Source organism: Equus przewalskii, chromosome 7, assembly GCF_037783145.1.
Source record: "Equus przewalskii isolate Varuska chromosome 7, EquPr2, whole genome shotgun sequence".
Taxonomy (NCBI): Eukaryota; Metazoa; Chordata; class Mammalia; order Perissodactyla; family Equidae; genus Equus; species Equus przewalskii.
The window spans coordinates 69012446-69035880 of record NC_091837.1 but is presented as its reverse complement, the minus strand read 5'-3'; the positions used below and the strand labels follow the sequence as shown (position 1 = coordinate 69035880).

Sequence of the window (23435 nt, the reverse complement as noted above, 5' to 3'; positions counted from 1 at the left end):
CTAGTACCCGCAAACGGCTTTCTTCCAACGGACGCCCCCAGAGGATCCACACACATCTAGGGCAGGAGCGAGAACACAACAGAGGAGCGACGGTGGAAACAGGTGACCAGAACCCTACCTAAACCCCCCGCAATTACTCCTAAACGCAGAGGGAAACTTTGGAGTTGCACACCTGAGCTCGCGGGGAGAGTCTCTCCCCGCCATTGGCGGGGAGACCCAGCCTGGTGCTCGGGGCGCCCGGAGGGTCCCAGAGAGAGACACGGAGGGCACGGAGGTCTCCCAGCTGCCGTTGCCTGCCCCGTGGGACTAGGGATTGCCGGAGATCTCGGAGAGGACCGGGGCTGGGGGAACTTTCAAAGGCCGGTTTGGCGACCCGGAGGGGAAGCGCCGGAGCTCCGCCCGGGCAGCAGACAAAACTCTCTGTCTGCCGTTAGCAGAGGGGCCACGCCCAGCATTCAGGGCTCCAGGCAGAGGCCCGGAGAGAAGCCCAGAGGGCGGGGCGACCCCCAGCTGCCGTCGCCCGCCCCGTGGGACTAGGGATTGCTGGAGATCTCGGAGAGGACCGGGGCTGGGGGAACTTTCAAAGGCCGGTTCGGCGACCCGGAGGGGAAGCGCTGGAGCTCCGCCCGGGCAGCAGACAAAACTCTCTGTGTGCCGTTAGCAGAGGGGCCACGCTGAGCATTCACGGCTCCGGGAGAGGCCCGGAGAGAATCCCAGAGGGCGGGGCGACCCCCAGCTGCCGTTGCCCACCCCGTGAGGCTAGGGATTGCCGGAGATCTCGGAGAGGACTGGGGCTGGAGAGAGTTCCAGAGACCCAGCTTAGTAGCCTAGGGGGAAACCCTACAGGCTCACAGCAGCCTTAGGGAAAGCCTCTGCACAGCACCAGTAGAAGGCACCCAGCCGCCAGCCACAAGGCTGGAAGACCCCAGGGCAAAAGCAGCATAGCTAGGTGTACTAACCACAGACTGTAGAAGATGCCAATAGCCCTCCTGTGACCCATAGAGGACAAGTGAGATTTGGTGGGTGCCGACAGCAACGGAGCGACAAATATAAGTGATCCCACCCCTGGCCGCTGGAAAAGCCCATAACACCGTTGCAGACCCCAAGGAGAGAGCGCATCTAGGTGGGCAACAACAGTAGGCACCTGCAGCCTGAAGCCCCCCTGTGACGGCCCCCACGGCAGAGGAGGGAATCCAAAGGGCCACTGTGGCTACGAAGAGGGGCCCAGGCCCAGTTAGCAACTACGGACAGGGTTCCTGGTTGGTGAAGTATAAACAGCTGCTCCCCCCACCGCAGCAGCTGAAGCAAGTGAAAGGAGCAACTAAACTCTATCTCCATGCGGAGGCACAAATCAACATCATCAAGCAATATGAAAAAATACATTAAATCTCCAGAACAGAAAGAAAGTAACAAATACACAGAAAACAATCCCAAAGAAAATGAGATATATAACCTAAATGATGATGACTTCAAAACAGCCATCATTAGGATTCTCAATGAGTTAAGAGAGAATTCTGACCGACAACTCAACGAGTTCAGGAGCTATGTCACAAAAGAGTTTGATACGATAAAGAAGAACCAAACAGAAATATTGGAAATGAAGAACACAATAGAGGACATTAAGAAAAATCTAGATGCTCTGAACAGTAGGGCTGATAATATGGAGGAAAGAATTAGCAATTTGGAAGATGGCAATATAGAATTGTTGCAGGCAGAGGAGGAGAGAGAAGCAAGACTTAAAAGAAATGAAGAAACTCTCCGAGAATTATCAGACACAATTAGGAGATGCAACGTAAGGATTATAGGTATACCAGAGGGAGAAGAGAAGGAGAAAGGGGCAGAAAACCTATTCAAAGAAATAATGGCTGAGAACTTCCCAAATCTGGTGAGGGAGATGGATCTTCAGGTGACAGAAGCCAATAGATCTCCAAACTTTATCAATGCAAGAAGACCAACTCCACGGCATATAGTAGTGAAGCTAGCAAAAGTCAACGACAAGGAGAAAATATTAAGGACAGCCAGGCAAAAGAAACTAACCTACAAAGGAACCCCCATCAGGCTATCAGCAGATTTCTCAGCAGAAACTTTACAGGCTAGAAGAGAGTGGAATGATATATTCAAAAATCTGAAGGACAAAAATCTACAGCCGAGAATTCTCTACCCAGGGAAAATATCCTTCAAATACGATGGAGAAATAAAAACTTTCGCAGATAGACAAAAATTAAGGGAGTTCATTGCCACAAAACCTCCTCTTCAGGAAATCCTCAGGAAAACCCTCATTCCTGAAAAATCCAAAAAAGGAAAGGGGCTACAAAACCAAGAGCAGAGGAGATAAGTAGAAGGACAACAACAGAGAGTAGCAGCTCTACATCAGAACAGATTAAACCATGGGACGAGAAACAAAGGAAACTGAAGAAAACCGGAAAACAAGACACAAAATGGTAGTGGTAGGCCCCCACGTCTCAATAATCACTCTAAATGTAAATGGATTGAACTCCCCAATCAAAAGACACAGAGTGGCAGGATGGATCAAAGAACAAGATCCAACAATATGCTGCCTCCAGGAAACACACCTCAGCCCCAAAGACAAACACAGACTCAGAGTGAAGGGATGGAGAACAATACTCCAAGCTAATAATGAACAAAAGAAAGCAGGTGTCGCTATACTAATATCAGACAAGGTAGATTTCAAAACAAAACAGATAAAGAAAGATAAAGAGGGACAGTATATAATGATAAAAGGGACTCTCCACCAAGAAGACATAACACTTATAAATATATACGCACCCAACACAGGAGCACCAAAATTTGTAAAGCAACTCTTAATAGAACTAAAAGAAGACATCAACAACAATACAATAATAGTAGGGGACCTCAACACACCATTAACACCAATGGACAGAACATCCAGACAGAAAATCAACAAGGAAATAATAGAATTAAATGAAAAATTAGACCAGATGGACTTAATAGATATATATAGAACACTTCATCCAAAAACAGCAGGTTACACATTCTTCTCAAGTGCACATGGAACATTCTCAAGGATTGACCATATTTTGGGAACCAAAGCAAACATCAATAAATACAAGAGAGTTGAAATAATATCAAGCATCTTTTCTGATCATAACGCTATTAAACTAGAAATCAACTACAAGAAAAAAGCAGAGAAAGGTGCAAAAATGTGGTGACTAAACAACACGCTTCTCAACAAACAATGGATCATTGAAGAAATTAAAGAAGAAATCAAATATTATCTGGAGACAAATGAAAATGAGAACACGACATACCAAATCATTTGGGATGCAGCAAAAGCAGTCCTAAGAGGGAAATTCATCGCAATACAGGCTCACCTCACTAAACAAGAAAAAGCTCACGTAAGCAACCTCAAACGACACCTAACAGAACTAGAAAAAGAAGAACAAACAAAGCCCACAGTCAGTAGAAGGAGGGAAATAATAAAAATAAGAGCAGAAATAAACGATATTGATACAAAAAAGACAATAGAAAGGATCAATGAAACAAAGAGTTGGTTCTTCGAAAGAATTAACAAAATTGACAAACCCCTAGCCAGACTCACCAAGAAAAGAAGAGAGAAATCGCAAAATAATAAAATCAGGAATGACAGAGGAGAAATCACAACAGATACCAATGAAATACAAGAGATCATAAGAGAATACTATGAAAAACTATATGCCAACAAATTGAACAACCTGGAAGAAATGGACAAATTCCTAGACTCCTACAATCTCCCCAAACTGAATCAGGAAGAAATGGAGAATCTGAATAGACCAATCACAAGTAAGGAAATAGAAACGGTAATCAAAAACCTCCCCAAAAACAAGAGTCCAGGACCAGACGGCTTCTCTGGAGAATTCTACCAAACATTCAAAGAAGACTTAATACCTATTCTCCTCAAACTGTTCCAGAAAATTGAGAAAGATGGAGAACTCCCTAACACATTCTATGAAGCCAACATCACTCTGATCCCCAAACCTGACAAGGACAACACAAAGAAGGAGAACTACAGGCCGATATCACTGATGAACATAGATGCAAAAATCCTCAACAAAATTTTGGCAAACCGATTACAGCAATACATCAAAAAGATTATACACCATGATCAAGTGGGATTTATACCAGGGACACAGGGATGGTTCAACATCCGCAAGTCAATCAACGTGATACACTACATCAACAAAATGAAAAACAAAAACCACATGATCATCTCAATAGATGCAGAGAAAGCATTCGACAAGATCCAACACCCATTTATGATAAAAACCCTCAGTAAAATGGGTATAGAAGGAAAGTACCTCACCATATATGATAGACCCACAGCCAACATCATACTCAATGGACAAAAGCTGAAAGCCATCCCTCTGAGGACAGGAACAAGACAAGGGTGCCCACTTTCACCACTCCTATTCAACATAGTACTGGAGGTGCTGGCCAGAGAAATTCGGCAGGAAAAGGAAATAAAAGGAATCCAAATAGGTAACGAAGAAGTAAAACTCTCGTTGTTTGCAGACGACATGATCTTATACATAGAAAACCCCAAAGAATCCACAGAAAAACTATTAGAAATAATCAACAACTATAGCAAAGTAGCAGGGTATAAAATTAACGTGCATAAATCAGTAGCATTTCTATACACTAACAATAAACTAACAGAAAAAGAACTCAAGAACTCTATCCCATTCGCAATCGCAACGAAAAGAATAAAATACCTTGGGATAAACTTAACCAAGGAAGTGAAGGATCTATACAATGAAAACTACAAGACTTTCTGAAAGAAATAGGCGATGACATAAAGAGATGGAAAAACATTCCTTGTACATGGATTGGAAGAATAAACATAGTTAAAATGTCCATACTACCTAAAGCAATATACAGATTCAATGCTATCCCAATCAGAATCCCAAGAACATTCTTCACAGAAATTGAACAAACAATCCTAAAATTCATATGGGGGAACAAAAGACCGCGAATTGCTAAAGCAATCCTGAGCAAGAAAAACAAAGCCGGCGGAATCACAATCCCCGATTTCAAAACATACTACAAAGCTACAGTGATCAAAACAGCATGGTACTGGTACAAAAACAGGTCCACAGATCAATGGAACAGAATTGAAAGCCCAGAGATAAAACCACACATCTATGGACAGCTAATCTTCGACAAAGGAGCAGAGGGCCTACAATGGAGAAAAGAAAGTCTCTTCAACAAATGGTGCTGGGAAAACTGGACAGCCACATGCAAAAGATTGAAAATTGACCATTCTTTTTCACCACACACCAAAATAAACTCAAAATGGATCAAAGACCTAAAGATTAGGCCTGAGACAATAAGTCTTTTGGAAGAGAATATAGGCAGTACACTCTTTGACATCAGTTTCAAAAGAATCTTTTCGGACACTGTAACTCCTCAGTTGAGGGAAACAATAGAAAGAATAAACAAATGGGACTTCATCAGACTAAAGAGCTTCTTCAAGGCAAGGGAAAACAGAATTGAAACAAACAAACAGCTCACTAATTGGGAAAAAATATTTACAAGCCACTTATCCGACAAAGGGTTAATCTCCATAATATACAAAGAACTCACACTGCTTAACAACAAAAAAACAAACAACCCGATCAAAAAATGGGCAGAGGACATGAACAGACATTTCTCAAAAGAAGATATGAATATGGCCAATAGACACATGAAAAGATGTTCATCATCGCTAATCATCAGGGAAATGCAAATCAAAACTACACTAAGATATCACCTTACCCCCGTTAGATTGGCAAAAACATCCAAAACCAAGAACGACAAATGTTGGAGAGGTTGTGGAGAAAGAGGAACCCTCATACACTGTTGGTGGGAATGCAAACTGGTACAGCCACTATGGAAAACAGTATGGAGATTTCTCAAAAAGTTAAAAATAGAAATACCCTATGACCCAGCCATCCCATTACTGGGTATCTATCCTAAGAACCTGATAACAGATATCTCAAGAGTCCGTTGCACCCCTATGTTCATCGCAGCATTATTTACAATAGCCAAGACGTGGAACCAGCCTACATGCCCAGAAACTGATGACTGGATAAAGAAGATGTGGTATATATACACAATGGAATACTACTCAGCCATAAAAAAAGACGAAATTGGCCCATTCACAACAACGTGGATGGACCTCGAGGGCATTATGTTAAGCGAAATAAGTCAGTCAGAGAAAGACGATCTCTATATGACTCCACTCATAGGTGGAAATTAGTATATTGAGAAGGAGATCTGATCGGTGGTTACCAGGGAAAAGGGGGGGTGGGGGGAGGGTATGAAGGGGGAAGTGGTGTACCCACAACATGACTAACAAAAATGTACAACTGAAATCTCACAAGCTTGTAATCTATCATAACATTAATAAAAAAAAATATAAAAAAAAAAAAAAAAAAGAAACAAACACGCAAATACCTTATAACGTGAGAGAACTATCCAGGACAGCCATCCACCGACACTAGGTATAGTAAAGCCCTCCAGCCTAAGAAAGATCTAGAACTGAGGCCATGACCATCTTCTCTCAGGACAGAATAGGAAGAGTTGGTCTAATCAGGGCCATGGGACTGAAGTCGGACACAAGCAAGTGGGCCCGGGCATTGTGTTAATGCAGCTGCATTGAAATTCAGAGCAAGTCATTGCAGGAACACATAAAGGCTCCCCTCATCTCTCTGGATAGGCAGAGTGAGGCTGGGCTGGGGGTTGGGGATAAATGGTGTTTTCAGCTCTAATCCCACTGCTCCCACAGGTAGGGATGAGGCATCAGCAAGAACAGCCAGACAACCAGAGGGTGCACAGGGGCCTGGAGGTCACCAAGGACGGCTCTCGAAGAGCAGCTGCTTCCTTCCCTCCTGGCCATGTGACCTGCCCGGAGCTCCCTCGGGGTCTCACAGGTAAGCGGCAGGGAGAGAAGCAGCGGGCTCCAGCCTGGTCTCAGGACTGCTGGCTGGCCAGGAGGGAAATGGGCAGGTCATAGACACCTCACACCCCTGTCTGCCCCTTTGGGTCCTCTGCAAATCTGGAGCAGAAGTGATCCCCAGTGTGCCCCACCAGCACCAAAATCCCAGGAGTCCCTTTGTTTGTAGGATCCATCAACAGGGATGTGTTCCAGTTCATTCATTTTACTGCTGTGTAATATTCCACTGTAAGGCTATATCACATATCACTTATCCATTCTCCTCTCAGTTAACACTTGCTGGTTTCCAGATGTTTGTTATTATAAATAATGCTGTCACCGAAAAGACATCTTATGAATCTGTGTGTTCCAGGGTGCTTCCCTGTGGGCTGAGGATTCAGTGAGAATTTTCCTTCTGGCAGACTGCAGGCCCCCCTCTCCCATTTCCTGCTCTTTTCATCTCCCCACCTCTCAGGAGAGCCATGGGCCAGCCCAGGAACCCAGACAGACAGACACACGACGGCCCCCAGATGGAGCACAGAGCTGGTTCCCTACCTGCTGCGGGGCGGCTCGCCCTCGGGAGAAGGAACAGCTGCTGTCCAGCTGCTCCCTGCAGTCTGCTGTCCACTGCGGGGGAGAAAGGAATGGTCAGTGATGGCAGGACACGCAGGGTCAGCCTCACTCTGCCCAGGCCTCCCTGGCATAGCCCTGCCCTTCTGCAGCAGATCCAGTGTAAAATCATCCTTGGCCATTTCCCCTGGCAAACCCTTCCCTCCCAGTAGGTCCAAGTTGGCATCTCAAAATTTCACATGGAGGTGACCCTTTGGTGTATGCTTGGGGAAGGCAAACTCATTTCCCCTCACCTAAGCCCAGCAAAGCGATGAGGATCCAGCTACATTCCAAAGTCAACCAGATGCAACACGGGGTAATTGTGAGTTTTGAACAAGCAGCACCATGTTCGACCACCTGACCAAGCTTCAGCCACACTAGCCCTCCGCACCGTCAAGGCCAGAGCTGGAGGTGAGCCGTGTACGTGTGGCTCTTCCTTATACTCAGCTCCCAAAGACAACAGGCTTGTGGACTGAGAGGACAGCCTGGCACCGGGGAAGAGCCCCAGACTAGCCATCAGAAGTCCGGCTCGAGCCCAGTCCCACCACTCAGCCCCTGAGAGCTCGGAGGCCTGGCGTGGCCCAAAGTGTGGTCTGACAACCACCTACGTGAGAGTCCCCAGCGCCTGCCACATGGAGGTCCTGGGGCCCCACCCTCCACCCACTGAAGCAGACTCTCCGAGGGCAGGGCTGGAGCTTCCACATTTTGACAAGCTCCCCACGTGATGCACCAGAAGTCTGAGAGCTACTGGAATCCACAGGATCTCCCAGGCTTCATTTCGTCACCTGTAAAGTGGGGACAGCAAGGCTGGGCAACTCTGCAAGGTTGAGATGAAGACCTTTGTAAGCTATAAAGTGGTAGTACAGCTCAGTGCTTCCTCTGTAAGGTGTTGTCTAGCTATACGCTGGGGTTTTATCATTGGGTTAAACGTTAGCTAGCCTCTGGGCTAATGTCGAACGTTGACCTTGACCTACACTCTGTATGATGCATGAAAAGCACAGAAGCCCAGTCTCTTTCTGTTTGACACACTTGGTCAAAACCGTGGGTGAGTATGGGTGGCCCAAGGCCAGTGCAGTCTGGTTTTATAAACCTTGGCTGGGCACGCCCTCCCGGCTGTGGGTTAAGGGCGTGATCTTCATAGGAAAGACTTTTTATTACAATGCTGATGACAGGCTGGTGCAAGTGTACTCTACAGCAGCGCTGTCCAATTGAAATAAAACGACAATGGCAAATAGGAGACACAAACCTAAATTTAAATGATCTAATGGCTAGACTGAAAGAAAGAAAAAGAAAAAGGACAAATTAAATTTAATAACACATTTTATTCTTCTCAGTATATCCAAATATTAGTATTTCAACAGGTAATTAATATAAAAATTATTAATGAGATATTTTTACATTCTTCTATCCATACTAAGTTTTTGAAATCCACCCAGAGCACATCTCAATTTGGACCAGCCACATTTCAAGTGCTGGAGAGCCACATGCGGCTAATGGCCACAGTACTGGACAACACAGCTTGAGGGAACTGGGAAAGGCAAGGTACCAGTCCCAGGCAAGCGTGCCCTCAGACTTCTCGCCCATCCCTGGTAGGTATTGCAGAGGGGCTGACCTCTGCAGACTGCGATTCCCAGGTTCCTGCATCAGCTGGCTTCCAGCTGTGTTCAGCCAGTGGGAGACAAGAAGAAGGGAAAGCGAGGACATTTCTCCCTCCTCTCTCTCTATGCCTCAGGTGGCATTACCACCAGGGACTGGGTCGCCTTCATGGCTCCAGCCCTCACTAGATAAGCCTTCTGTGCATGATCCCAATCCCTAGGCTCTGGCAACACCATCCCCTCCCTTTGTGTCTCAGGCCTAGAGCTGGTAATGGCTTCCTGCAATGGCTAATCTCTGGGTTGCTTAGCTTCACAACTCTTTTATCTCTGGGTAACCAACTCCCTGGGGTGAATTTCCCCTGTCTGGATATTTGCAGTCTCAAAGCATCTCCCCCAAGACTATTTATTAATTATAGGAGGAAAAAAAGGGAAAATGAAAAATCCATCAGTCACCACCTTAGCCAAGTGATGGAGAATAATATCCCCTGTAATAAAACACACCCACATCACAGACTCCGCAGTGTGATGCCCGGAGAAGGGCAGATCACTTCTGAGAGGTTCTTCCCCAAAATGCACAACCTCAATCTAGTCATGAGAAAACACCTGGCAACCCAAGTTGAGGAACCTTCTGCAAATTAAGTGACCAATACTCTTCAAAAGTGTCAAGGTCATGGAAGACAAGAAAAGGCCAAGAAAGTGTGACAGATTGAAAGAGACTAAGACTAAGAATAAAGAATAAGAAAATAAGAGTAAGAAGAGAATAAGGAGACATGACAATTAAATTTGGATCTTGGAATAGAAAAAGGACATTAGTGGAAAAACTGACGAAATGCAAATAAAGCCTCATTGTACCAATGTTAATTTCTTAGTTCTGATCATTGCACTATGATTATGCAAGATCTTGATATTAGGGAAAGCAAAGTGACACATATATGGGAACACTGTGTACTGTTTTTGCACCTTTGCTGTAAGCCTAAACCAATTTCAAAATAAAAAGTAATACACATATGTATGTATGCATATGTATTTTTCGAATAACACATATACACATATGAATGTGTGTGTGTATAGATTTTATATATATGTGTGTATATATATATATAAGACGTTTAAACTACTGTAAAAACAATCCCTCTGCTCTATATACTTGGAGCAGTTTCTCCTTTCCTGGTTGGAGCCTGGCTGACAGGGTGAGGGACGCCCAAGTCATGTTATGATTACTGGCAGGGAGAAGAATAGATTATGCATTCCTCATTCCATCCTAAGATAGCCTTGCAGAGAAAGCTTCCCCCCTTCAGGGCATCCCAAAGCTTCAACCCCAGCTGCATAGTGCTGATGTGACATCCCACAGATCGGTGACTCCAGGGTGGGCAACCCCATGGTCCCTGGCAGGGCAGGGTTGAGGAGCCACGATGGCTCCTCCTGAGAAGCATGCACAGAGAGGAGGCCAGGCTTCAAGCACAGCCATACACAACCTCACCCCTGGGTTAAGCTTTCCAAGAGCAGTTTCAAGCTCCGATGAGACCACTCTGCTTTGTCAAAGTCATCCTTAACTTTACATCAGCCAACTAGAAGCCATTTCCTGAGTGCCTTCGGTGTGGGACCTACAACAAACTTTTCCCTTCGTAGGAGAGGTGAGAAGTCCAATAACAGGAATGCAAGGAGAGGTGGAGGGGGAGGCTGAGAAGGAAGAGCATGCTCTGGGCAGGGGTGGTTAGGGAAGGAAAATGGGCCAGTCTGGATTCCTGGAGAAGATGGAGTCAGAGTCGGAAGTCTTCTATTAGGGGAGGGGTGTCATCAGAGCTGTGCTAGGGGAGGCTGAACTGACGGGGGTGGCTGTGGGGGGAAGAGCAGATCAGGAGGCTGGAAATGAGGAAGAGGATCTGAGAGCATGGTCCAGATAAGCAGTGAGTGAGGGGCTGATCTGCGTGAGGGAAAGCAAGCAAGACGGTAAAGACCACAGAGACCCACCCAAGACTCAGCAGGATGGATACAGCATGGCCTGCGGACAAAGCTGTTGGAGGACGGACTGTGATCCACCTGTGTCAGGCTTTCCTGACGCCCAGGGGAGAATTAAGTGTGAATACTGCACTTTCCCACTGGGCTTGCACGCACACATGCATCCCACCACCAAAACCCCAGCCAAGCAGGAGCCCCGGGGACCTCCTCTCTCCTGCTGCCGCCTGAACCACTCCCCTGGGCCCCGTGTTTCTCCCCTGGTCCCAAAGCCCCCTGGGAGCATTCCTTTCCCTATTCCAAAGCTCCTCCCCACCTTTGCTGGGATTCCGCTCTCTACACTGTCTTCTTCCTTCTCAGGCTGCAGCCGCCACCTCCTGCCTCCCCTTTGCCTTTTCTGAGCCACCGCCCAGAAAACTCTCCAGACACAGACCTTCCCAGAACCTGTCCTTCTCTGTATGAGATGACTCCAGAATGGAGAGAAGGGCCCCACCTCGGGAACGCTCTCCTCTGCCCCACTCCCATGCCCGATTCCCACCCGTAGGGTGTTTCTCTTTCAAGGTAAATCAGTTTACAACCAGGAGCAAGTCCTCTGGGAGGGTGCAGGCAGCTCCTTCTGAGAAGGTCATTGAATAGAGGGAGGCAGGAAAAGTTGGAAATTTTCATATATGGGAACAACGAACACCAAATTCACAAGAGTGGTTCTGGGTGTCCACCATTGTTGTTATAATTGATTTCTTACTTTAAAAAGTTGAAACAAAGATGGTGCAGGGTTAAGACTTAATAAACAGGGAAGTACAAATGTTTATTCTGTACTCAAAATAGGTGTTTGTTCTCTTATTCTCTGCTCTTATCGGTACTTTTGTGTGTGTGTGTGAGGAAGATGGTCCCTGAGCTAACATCGTGCCAATCCTCCTCTACTTTGTATATGGGATGCTGCCGCAGCACGGCTTGATGTAGGTCGGCACCCGGATCTGAACCTGCGAACCTGGGGCCACTGAAGCAGCGCCAAGCGAACTTAACCACTATGCCACCAGACTGGCCCCTTATCAGTACATTTAAAATATTTCACGCTAAAAGGGAATTAGAATCCACTATCGGCCATTTGCATCCCACGATGGACAGTATTTTAGGAGCGGACTTGGTGAAGGACGGGGAAGATGCTGAGCCTCGGGAGAGGAAAAAACAGAGGACGGGAGGTCGAAGGTGCTACAGACAAACCACCCCACTTCTCAATGGTCTCTAAAGTCCCCCCAGGGACGTCCTTGCCTGATATCAAAGTACAGTCACCTCTGTATGCCTAATACATATACGCTCTTCCTATCCCTCACCTTCTAACATCCCATTCCTTTGTCTGTCGTCTGTCTTCCCACCTGAAAGTAAGTGCTGGGAGGACAGGGACTATGGTCCATTCTGCTCATGACTTTGTCTCCAGAGCCTAGAACAGGGCCTGAATGAACAAATGTTACCTTTAATTATATTTTACTATTTAGCCAACAGTAACTGGCAGAAAAAGAGCAGATTTAAACAACTATATTTTATGCTAAAAACTGCCAGTGTCTGGAAGATCATGCTAAACAAACAGGCAAGCTAAAAATTTTATGTATGCTAGAAGCACAGCTTTGTAAATGGTATATAAAGAAAAAAATACATAAAAATTGCATTAGTTTTTGTCATAAAATTATGGTGGACTTCTTTCTCTGTTTCCTGTCTCTGTTTTTCCAATTGTTGCTTTAAAAGTAAATAAAAATTTAACCTATTAAAAAAAATGACTGGTAATCAGGTTAAAAAGGGCTTAAACTCACTAGAAATCAAGAACATGCAAATTAAAGTGCTGAGAGACGATTTGTCCTAATACACTGTTGGTACTGTGAAAAATGGAACAGTCATTTTGGAGAGCAATTTGTCAATAGCTATTAAAACCGACTCTACTCAGCATCTACCTAAAGAAACACTTTTCTATGTGCAGAAGGAGGCATGTTCAACAGCATTCACTGAGTATCTTGTATTTCCAGGGGAAAACTTAAAAGTAACCTGAATGCCTATCAATAGGGGATGGTTGAACCATGGGCCATCCATAGTATGGGCTACTGTGCAGCCATTAAACAGAACACAGCAGATGGACACGCCTGAAGAATCTCTAGGGCTCACAGTTAGGGGACAGATGTGGGTCAGTGAACAGCACGTTCACTGGCTATGATATATGATTTTGAAATAATATATCTCTATAAACTGTATTATATGTTGGTAACAGCATTAAGAAAAGGTTAGGAAGTTAACTCACCAATCTGATGGAAGGTAGGGGGAGGCAGTAGCTAATGGAGACTCTGTTGTTAATACTTGAATTCTTGTGTGAGAATTCATGAGAATGTTTGCATATGGTAATTGCGTAATTAAAAATAAATTATTTTTTAATAAAATGAGTCCCCCATGCTCACCCACCCCCAAAGTTCCCCTTAAACTCACTTCTTCTGTTAAGCCTTTCATGGGTGGTCCACCATTGAGTGCTTCCTCCTATGAGCAAAGATGGCAGGGGAAAAGGATTCCAAGGGCAGGAGGAAATGAAGGAATGGGATAAAAGGGGGTGAGGGAACAGTGAACAGGGAAGGCAGAATGAAGAAAAAACATGAAGAGAAAGAGAAGGAAAAACACTGTGAGAAAGAGACATCAAGCCGATGAACAGTCATGTGTTGCTTAACGATGGGATATGATCTGAGAAACATGTCGTCGGGCGATTTCGTCATTGTGTGAACATCATAGAGTGTACTGACACAAACCTAGATGGTACAACCTATTACACACCTAGGCTCTATGGTACTAATCTTATGGGACCAATGTTGTATATGTGGTCCATCATTGACTGAAACGTTACATGGCGCACGACTGTACTCTTACCCCATTCTTTCTATCTGCATTGCTGCATCTCTCTTGGATGCAAGAGAGATCATTAAGGTCATTTTGCATTTTAGACAAAACCCAGGACTTCCAAGTGCCTGACAGCATCAAAAAGGAATATAGAAAGTTATCTTCACCTCATTGGCTCTTTATTTGACCTGGTAACAAGAATTTTTGGAAAATATACCTTCATTCAATGTATGCACTCTTTACAACGTCCCTACATTCTATCCTTCCAAGAGAGTAGAGCATGAAGCAGCCGGCCATGGAGGTTTGGGGAAGGGAGACAGACACGCCCCACCTGTGGTTGTGACTGTGAACCTCAGCAGGACATCAGAGTCACATGGGGGCTTATAAGAATGACAATGCCCAGGCCTCTCCCCATTCAACCAAACTCTGGGGTGGGGCTTGTTCATCAATATTTGTCCAAGCTCCCCGAGTGATTCTAATACGCAGAGCTGTGAACACTGCTTTAAAGCTTGACGATCATCTACCAAACCATCCACCAACATCACAAGTGCCAAACTTTTCCCACTTGTGACATCCTAATCTCTTACACAAAGGTTAATGGCCAACAAGATTTGGAATCCTAATTCTCATTCCAGAGTGGAAAAATATCTTAACCACCCAACAGCCTGTTACTCACAGCCTGTACCCAGCAGGGAACAGAAGTAGGTGGGGAAGGGGTAAGCACCAGGGCCCAGCTCAGCCAACACCAAGCAGTGCACTTTGGCTATTTCCCCTCTTGGTGTCTCAGTCTTGTCACCGCTATAATCCCCCTCCTCCCAAGGACAGTGAGGTCAACTTTCAGGATGTGCCTTCGGGGACTTGGAATCCATTGGAGAGCAGGCACTCATGAAATGTGGGGGGAGGGTGTAATGTTATGTTTTTATTGAGGTAACGTTGGTTTATAACATTATATAAATTTCAGGTGTACATCATTATATTTCAGCTTCTTTACAGACTGCATCATGTTCACCACCAAAAGTCTAGTTGACTTTTGTCACCATCTGTCACCATACATGTGTGCCCCTTTACTCCTTTCACCCTCTCCCCACTCCCTTCCCCTCTGGTAACCACCAATCTGTTCTCTGTATCTATGTGTTTGTTGGTTTATCTTCCACATATGAGTGAAATCATACGGTAACTGTCTTTCTCCATCTGACTTATTTCTTAACATAAAACCCTCATGGTCCATCCATGTTGTTACAAATGGCAAAATTTCATCTTCTTTATGGCTGAGTAGCATTCTATTGTGTATGTATATATATATATATATATAAAACATCTTCTTTATCCATTCATCTGTTGGTGGGCACTCGGGTTGCTTCCACATCTTGGCTATTGTGAATAGTGCCGCAATGAACATAGTGCTACATGAGTCTCTTTGAATTGTTGATTTCAAGTTCTTTGGATGAACACCCAGAAGCGGAATAGCTGGATCATATGGTATTTCTATTTTTAATTTTTTGAAGACTCTCCATACTGTTTTCCATAGTGGCCGCACCAATTTACATTCCCAGCAGCAGTGTACAAGGGTTCTCTTTTCTCCATATCCTCTCCAACACTTTCTATTTGTCTTTTTAATAATAGCCATTCTGATGGATGTGAGGTGATATCTCATTGTAGTTTTGATTTGCATTTCCCTAATAATTAGTGATGCTGAACATCTTTTCATGTGCCTCTTGGCTGTCTGTATATCTTTTTTGGAAAAATATCTGTTCACATGCTCTGCCCATTTTTTGATCGGGTTGTTTTTGTTGTTGTTGCTGTTGAGTTGTATGAGTTCTTTATATATTTTGGATATGAACCCCTTATCAGATATATGATTTGTAAATATCTTCTCTCAATCAGTAGATTGTCTTTTTGTTTTGGTGATGGTTTCCTTTGCTGTGCAGAAGCTTTTCAGTTTGATGTAGTCCCATTTGCTTATTTTTTCTTTTGTTTTCCTTGCCTGAGGAGACATATTCAAAAAAGATACTGCTAAGACTGATGTCACAGAGTGTATTGCCTTTGTTTTCTTCTAGGAGTTTCATGGTTTCAGGTCTTATATTCAAGTCTTCAATCCATTTTGAGTTAACGTTTGTGTATGGTGCAAGATAATGGTCTACTTCCATCCTTTTGCATGTGGCTGTCCAGTTTTCCCAACACCATTTATTGAAGAGACTTTTCTTTCTCTGTCATATGTCCTTGGCTCCTTTGTCAACAATTAGCTGTTCACAGTGTGGGTTAATTTCTGGGGTCTCAATTTGGGTGTAATTTTAAATATGGTATCCCAAAAGTGTTGGGAAACTTAGAACATACATTCTCTTCATTACCCATCTAAAGAAAAGGAAGCTCTCTTGCTCTATCCATCCATCCATCCATCCATCCATCCATCCATCCATCCATCCATCGATCCAGCCACCTTTCTTTCTAGTTGTCGCTGGGGGAGGGGTGAGGGAGAACACAACTGTATAAGCATCATGAGGTATTTGCTTCCTGAGTGTCAACTATCGTCTCTCAGATCCTAAAAAATGACCTCAACAACTGAAGAGCAACATTCTTCTCCACTCCCCCATGTTTTCTCAAGGTTTCCAAGATTCTTAACAATTTTCCTCTCCCAGAAACATCAAAACACCACTGCAGACAGGAAGATGGGGACATTCCCTGAGATTTTTTTTTGGTTTTGGCTTCCATTTAAAATAGTCACCAGATTAAATAAAAACAAGCAAAAGTGTTTTAGCAGAAAGATTTCTCATAAAGCTGCGTCAATAGAGAGTGTATTTTTTTAAAGAAGTGTGTTATATAGACACATCTATCCCCAGCCTTGCTTAGAGCTGTCCACAGCTGCCCCCTCCCCTGGAGTCCGTACTCCAGCTGTGTTTGTGGGCAAATGTGGGGTGGGGGTGGGGTTTGGTGGAAGCAGGGTTGAAATGTCCCTCCTCAGCCACGAGCCCGCAAGCGGACTCCAGGATCCTGCCCGGTGTTTGCATTCTTCCAGGGAACTTCAGAGAAGGCAGAAAGTTTAAGGAATGCATTCAGATGTTACAAGTGCCTGTATTTTTCCACACTCTGCCTCACAACAAACATCTGTTTAAAAGCCCTTCCAGATGCGGACATTGAGTGTGGTCAAGCCCCACCTATCCCAGGGGCAGAAGGCAGAAGTGCAGGATCTAGGCTGAGGGCACTTCTCCATCAGCTCTACATCCTGGGAGCTCAGCAGTCACCACAGGGAGGTCAAAAGTGCTGGGAGGGCCCCTTCTTCCAAAATTGGCTCCCTGATGGCTGCTCTGGGAACAGAAATTCTACCACTCGCAAAGCATTCCTCTGGGGTGAAGCTTCATGGCTTCCTTGGATCCTCCTCCTGTAAGAGCCCATTTCACCAGGAGGGGCCTGTGAAGCATGACCTGCTGGAGGCCACTGGAGGCCACTCAGTAGGGGAGGAAGACAGGACATGTCAGGCCAGCCCCACGTGCCTGTCCATGGGGCCTGCTCCTGGGGAAGTCAGCTCTGGGATACTTACAGGAGGCCGCAAGAGCTGGTTCACCTAGTTCCTCCCCTTCCTGCCCCAGACACCCCAAAGAGGTTCATTTCCCGCGGAAACCTTCCAGTGCCGTGGGACTGCCCTCCTCCTTCCGCTCCAGGTCACACTATTGTTAACCGTACAACAAGAGTAGTTTAAATCAAGAAACGAAGTCATGCAAATAAATTAACACATCATCAGACAAGACCTCCCCACACTCCTTGCAGTCACCTGCACACCCCCAGGTCACCCACCCCCACCTCACTCCCTGCACTCCTTGAAGACCTTTCTCCTGGATCACTGCTACCCATTCCAACATCTGCTTTTCCTTTCTTGGTGATTTCGATATCCATGAAGATGGCTGCCGTGCCCTGCCTCTCAGTTCATGACCCCTCTCCCCTCTCCTCCTGATCCATCCTCTACCCCACACATTCCCACAGTGGTACCCAGCCCTTTCATCACCAATTACCGCACTCCCTCCACCCTGTATTTCAATATCCCACTCTTGGACACTCTTATTTTTCCAGCTCACTCCTTCTGGTCCCAGGACTCCAACAATTCTCCGATTCCCCAGGACCTCCAATCCACTGACCCACCACCCCTCAGTGTCCACCACCCACTTCAGGTCCTCACTCCTCTCCTTGCCCGACTCAGTGTCAGGGGATGTCAGTGTTATCACTCCCTCCTTCTCTCTCCCTTCTCTCCCTCCACTGTGCTCACCCAGAGAAACCTTAGTTGTGGTCAAGTTCACTTTCGTAACTCTGCACCTGCACCATTGTGGCTGAAAATGGCTGGAGAAACCAACAGCTATGTTGCACAACTCGGTGTCATTCTGGATCCATGGCTGCAAGTCTGGCAACTCCTTTCTGTGACTTTGGGGGAGCTGCTGGGGGCCCGAGCCAAGGTCAAGCCTCTCACCTGCTCAAGGGCATTGCTCCAGCAACCCTCCCCTCTGCCCTGGACCACTCCCATCAACACAGAACATGTTGTTAATAATACCATTTTGAACTGACTTCCATTAATACCACATCTCTCCCCTTTACAGCGAAACTCCTGTAATCCAGGGAGGGTCTGCATTATCCTCCAATCCATCTCCTTGACCTTTGCCCCTCCCACTGGACTGTTACCTCTCTAGTCAGGGTCACCAATAGCCCCCCATGGCTTTCTCAGGTTATTCTCAGTCTCGTCTTCCATGGCCTGCAGCAGCAGTCAACACAGTCAACCAGCCCCACACCTCCTTGAATCATATCCTTCCCAGGCTTCCAGCACCACTCTTGCTGGTTTCCTCCTGTCTCACTGCCAACCCCCTCCTGGTCTCTTTTGCTGGTTCCTCCTCACACCCCTGCTTTCTGAATGTTGGAAGACCCCAGGGCTCAGCCCTTGCACATCTTGTCTACGTAATCCCATTTTCTCGCTGATTCATCTTCTCTTGGCTTGCCCTCTTCCTCTCTGCTCCAGTCACGCTGGCCTCCCTGCTGTGCCTGGAATCACTCTTCCAGCTCGGGCCTTTGCACATTGCTGTTCCCTCTGCCTCGACGGCTCCTCCCCCGGATATCTGCAGGCTCTCCCCTCTACCGTCTTCAGGGACATCTTCCCTGACATCCTCTTTAAAATTGCAAACCCCTCCTGACCCTCATCGCTGCCCATTCCATTTTCTGGCTTTATTTTTCTGCAGAGCAATTATCACCTGCCACTAGAATATAAATTTCATGAGGGCAGAGCTTTGGTCTGTCTTGCTCAGTCCTGGATACCCAGTCCTAGAACAGCACCAGGCACGCGGGAGGTGCTCAACACACACTTGCAGAGTGAATAATGGACACATCATAGCTTACACTAACTGCGATTTTAGAATTTCAAGGACACTAAGGGAAAGCATCACGTATATTTCCGTTTTTCTCTCAGGGCTGATTTTCTCTTCCCTATCCCCCCACAGCGTTGAGGAGTGGGACCACCACGCTCCAGAATCTCCCAGGTTGTCTCCTGGTCCTGAGTTCCGGGAAGCCCACAGGTTCGTTCCAGCTCTCTAAAATGCTGAGGGTCTGGATCTTCCGCCCACCCAGACAGTGAGCCAGCCACTTGCATTCGGCTTTTCTCCAAAGCAGGGCACCCAAGTGGCTCTTCTCTACTTGTCAGAGGAGCCTCAGCTTGCAGTGGGACAACAAGTACAAGAGGTGGACGCCTGGGACCAGACTCTGCGAGAAGAGACCCTCCCCACGTCTCCTTGTGCAGGCACTGCCCTGCTTCTCTGTAGCTTTTGAACCTCTTCTTGCCCTCGAACCTTCCAATATTCTTGAGGCAGCAGGCTAATCCCCATTTGCCAGATAAGAAAACCAAGCCTCAGAGAAGCTGAGTTTGCCCCAGGTCACATAGGCAGCTCGAAGCAAAGCTGGAACCAACTCTTGAGCAAATATCTACGCAGAATTTACCATGTTAGGCAAAGATGCATGAGACGCGGTCTCTGCCCTTGATGATTCACACCCTATTTGGCAGAGCTTGTGCCTTCCAGCTTGGCCCACAGTCTTTCAGCCAAGTCCACCTCCTACCCCAGCCCAGGGCTGCCACAGACTAACCCAGGCTGGGGCGAGACCAACCTGAGATTCTGGTCAGAACGCCCCTGCATCTAACTACGTCTGGTCCACAGAGCCCTGGGTGACTGCCTGACAGACTCAATTCTTTGGCTGCCAACAACTGCCTGTATTTTAAGTCAGAGAAAACATTCAAGTTACAGCCTTTTGATTGTATGCATTTTGGATCAACTATGATCTCTTCTAGAACACAAGCTTGTTGAGAAAAGGGAACAGTGCCTTGTATTCAGTAGGTGCTCAATAAACGTGTCATGTGAACTGTGAGTCTGGCTGGGCCCCAATGGGTTAGGATGGAGTAGAGTCGGGTCAGAGGGGCTGAGAGTGCACAGTGGGGGGCTTCCTGTCTGGATCCCACGCTCTGCTGGGTGGGACCATCCACACCTTGGCAATCTACGGCAAGGCGACCAGATGCTGCCTGGAATTAGGGTCCCCTCTTACCCCTCTTTGAGTTTGTCAAGGTCACCACCCATGCCCAGGCCTCTCCCTGGGCCAGCGCTCACCTGGGAGATGTGGGACTGGGTCTTCTCGCTCTCACCATCGCCCTCCGTCTTGTCAGCCAGTAGTCCCTGCACCTGGTACTCAAGCACGTAGCTGTCGATGAAGCGCTCCAGCTCCTCGATCTCCTGGGAGCGACTGCTCCCAGCCTCGGAGGAAGCCGACGCTGCCGAGGAGTTCTCCATCCCTCCAGCTCAGGGTCCTGGGTCGGGGCTGTGGAGACAGAGAACAGTCGGGCTCTGTGAGACACCACTGGAGGCTGAGACGATGCTCCACTTGAGAAATACCCCCTGCTCCTGGCAGCATTCTCTCACTCATGATGGAATCTGGGTCTCCCAACATCCCTGAGAAGCAGGTGGGTGCCGGCCCACCTTTAGTGTGAAGAATATGCTGCATTAACCCTGTCTGGGGAGGGAAACTGAGGCCCAGGGAAGGCGGGTCACTTGTCTAATTGGCCAACACAGTAACCTGTGCGATGTTGGGCGTTAGTCCATAGCTAGACCTTACCAACTGGGGAAAAGCAGAAGATAGACCCAGCCTACCACCCAAGCCCCACTTCCCAACGTGGAGTTAACAAAATCCACCAGAAGCAGAATAAAACAGACCACAAGCTTTGATGTCCCTGACCCAAGCATTAGGATGGGTGCAGGGTCCCCTGACACAAACCCTCTAAGAGGTCTGGGACCTCCAAGAAAATGCTCCTTCTAAAGAGACATTTTCTCTTCGGACACCAGACTACCCCATAAATTAGGTGAAGGCTGTAGGCCTTAAGTTATAAACACAATTTTGCAGCCTCGTTACGGTGCGGCTACTGGGTGGGACACCTGCTACGCTGTCTGTAGGGACGTGCTTGGCTTTTAATGATAGAGATTGAAAGGCCTGGTGGGTTGTCTGGGAGGGCGTGGCCTAGCCCTGGACGCTGCCTGGCCACCCTCCACAGAAGCATGATTCCCTCTCTCTGGGATGGCCTGACATAACGTGACCAGCATTCCAGGGATACCCACTAAAGTCCACCAAGAGAACCATTGTCCCTGCCTGATGGACGGGGTGGACCCAGCCACTGAAGGAGCCCAGGCCTGCAGGGACCTTCCACTGCCCACTGCTGTCCCCGGAAGCTCCCACCTGACCCACCTGGAAGTGGGGAGAGCTAGAAGCTTCCTCTCCTCTAGGACTCTTCCCACCAGGGACCCGCTCCTTCCTCCTGACAGGCTCTCAGCCAATGGGAACAGGCTTTAAAGCTTGCCTGGTGTCCCTTTCACTGTCTGGAGGTCGGTGCTCTCCATGGGGGAGCTCAGTGAGCTGGAGGAAAGAGAACCTGCACCTGGTTGCACCATCAGAACTCGCAGAATGGACTTCTACCAAACCGCCATTAGATACACAGCAACGTGTGCACAGGGCTCTGAGACCACAGAGGGCCACGTGCACCTAGAATGATTCTGCTGATAAGAAAGGCAAGGTCCTAGTGTGTATGAAAGAACATGCGAATTTCAAAACCTTGGATTACTGAGAACTTCTTTGGAACATAGGCATCTGCCCATAATCAAGAGTTTGTTGAGCTTTTAAGTGAAATGGATCGAAAATAGGGCAAAGAATGGCCCACGGGGTTCCAGAAATGCTGCCGAGACCAGGAATGCCGACTCCCCCAGACCCTCGTCATTTTTTCAGCTGTAGGAGTTGGCAATGAGAGGAAGAACTGCTCTGGGTGGACACACACCTTTGTCAACTGGTCTCCTGACTCCATTTTTGGCTTTTGACTGCTGCAGAGGGCTCAGCCTCCTTTGGACCCCAGGCCAGCTGCAGGGGAGCTGTGCCACCCTGTAGGGGGCATGCTCTGGGCTCCTGAGCTCAGTGGCCTTGGGGCTTAGAGGTGTGTCTATCTATCTCAGAGGGAGGAGTCTGAGGATTCGGCCCGTGTGGTGTCCTCATCAGAGTGAGAGGACCCAGGTGTTAGGCCGGAGTGGCAGTGGGTCTGCAGGGAGTCGGCTCAGACTGGGATAAGCATGCCTAGTGGTCCAGGGCCAGAGTCAGGGGTGGGAATGGGGATGTCCAATGCCCCTTCCTCCACCTGCCATTCAAGGCCTACAGCAGCCTTACATCCCTCCCACCACCAATGCCCGCGTTACCCCTCCTGCTCCAATGGCGCCCATGCCCCCTCCTGCCCCCTGGCTACTCTGCTCCTTGTCCTGGGCACACGCCACATGTGGTAAGCAGAACCCTAAGAGGGTCCTGGATGTACACCTTCTCCCAGTTACTCATTGAATACTAACCCTCCTGGGAAGGCATGTGCAAATATAATTAAATTCCAAATCAGTGGACTTTAAGACAGGGAGACTATCCAGGAGCGGCTGATCCAACACGAGCCCCTTAAATATGGGACTAGGGGTAGAGACAGATTCAAAGCTTGAGAAAGACTCATGCACTGCTGCTGGCTTGAAGGAGGCGGGGGCGCGTGCAAGGACCATGAGCGGCCTCTAGGAGCTGACAGCAATCCCCTGGTCAATGACCGGCAAGGAAAAGGGCACCTCAGTCCTACAACCGCAAGGCAGTTAGTTCTGCCACCAACAATGAGCTTGGCAGCAGTTTTTGTCCCCTGGAGCCTCCAGACAAGAACTCAGCCCAGCCGACACCTTGATTTTGGCTTTGTGATATACTGAGCCGGACTTCTGACTTCTGGAGCTGAGAGATAATAAATGGTATTGTTTTAAGCCATTAGGTTTGCAGTAATTTGTTACGCAGCAATAGAAAACTGACATGCGATGTTCTTTCTGCCTCTGTGCTTGGCTCACACTGTGCCCCTCACCCAAAGGCATTTCCCCCTTCCCTCCCCCTTCAAATCTAGAGGTGCTTACACTCACGGAATGCTA

At 47.2% G+C, this 23435-nt stretch overlaps 1 protein-coding gene across 41 annotated transcripts in view; it reads right to left on the bottom strand.

Annotated features, from left to right (window-relative positions):
* CTIF (cap binding complex dependent translation initiation factor) overlaps positions 1 to 23435 on the bottom strand; it is a 297253-nt gene that overhangs the window by 205918 nt on the left and 67900 nt on the right. For 21 of the 41 annotated variants that reach the window (XR_011542718.1, XR_011542721.1, XR_011542719.1 and 18 more), the window contains 3 exons: positions 20577 to 20784; positions 13558 to 13605; positions 7487 to 7558 (listed from right to left, as the gene is read on the bottom strand). Coding sequence is in view for 31 of the 41 variants with exons in the window: in XM_070630164.1 (XP_070486265.1) it covers positions 7487 to 7558; positions 13558 to 13605; positions 20577 to 20756 (300 nt within the window). In the remaining 10 variants the exon portion in view is untranslated. The remainder of the gene's footprint in view (positions 1 to 7486; positions 7559 to 13557; positions 13606 to 20576; positions 20785 to 23435) is intronic. The other 20 variants (XR_011542724.1, XR_011542723.1, XM_070630175.1 and 17 more) reach the window with 2 other exon arrangements.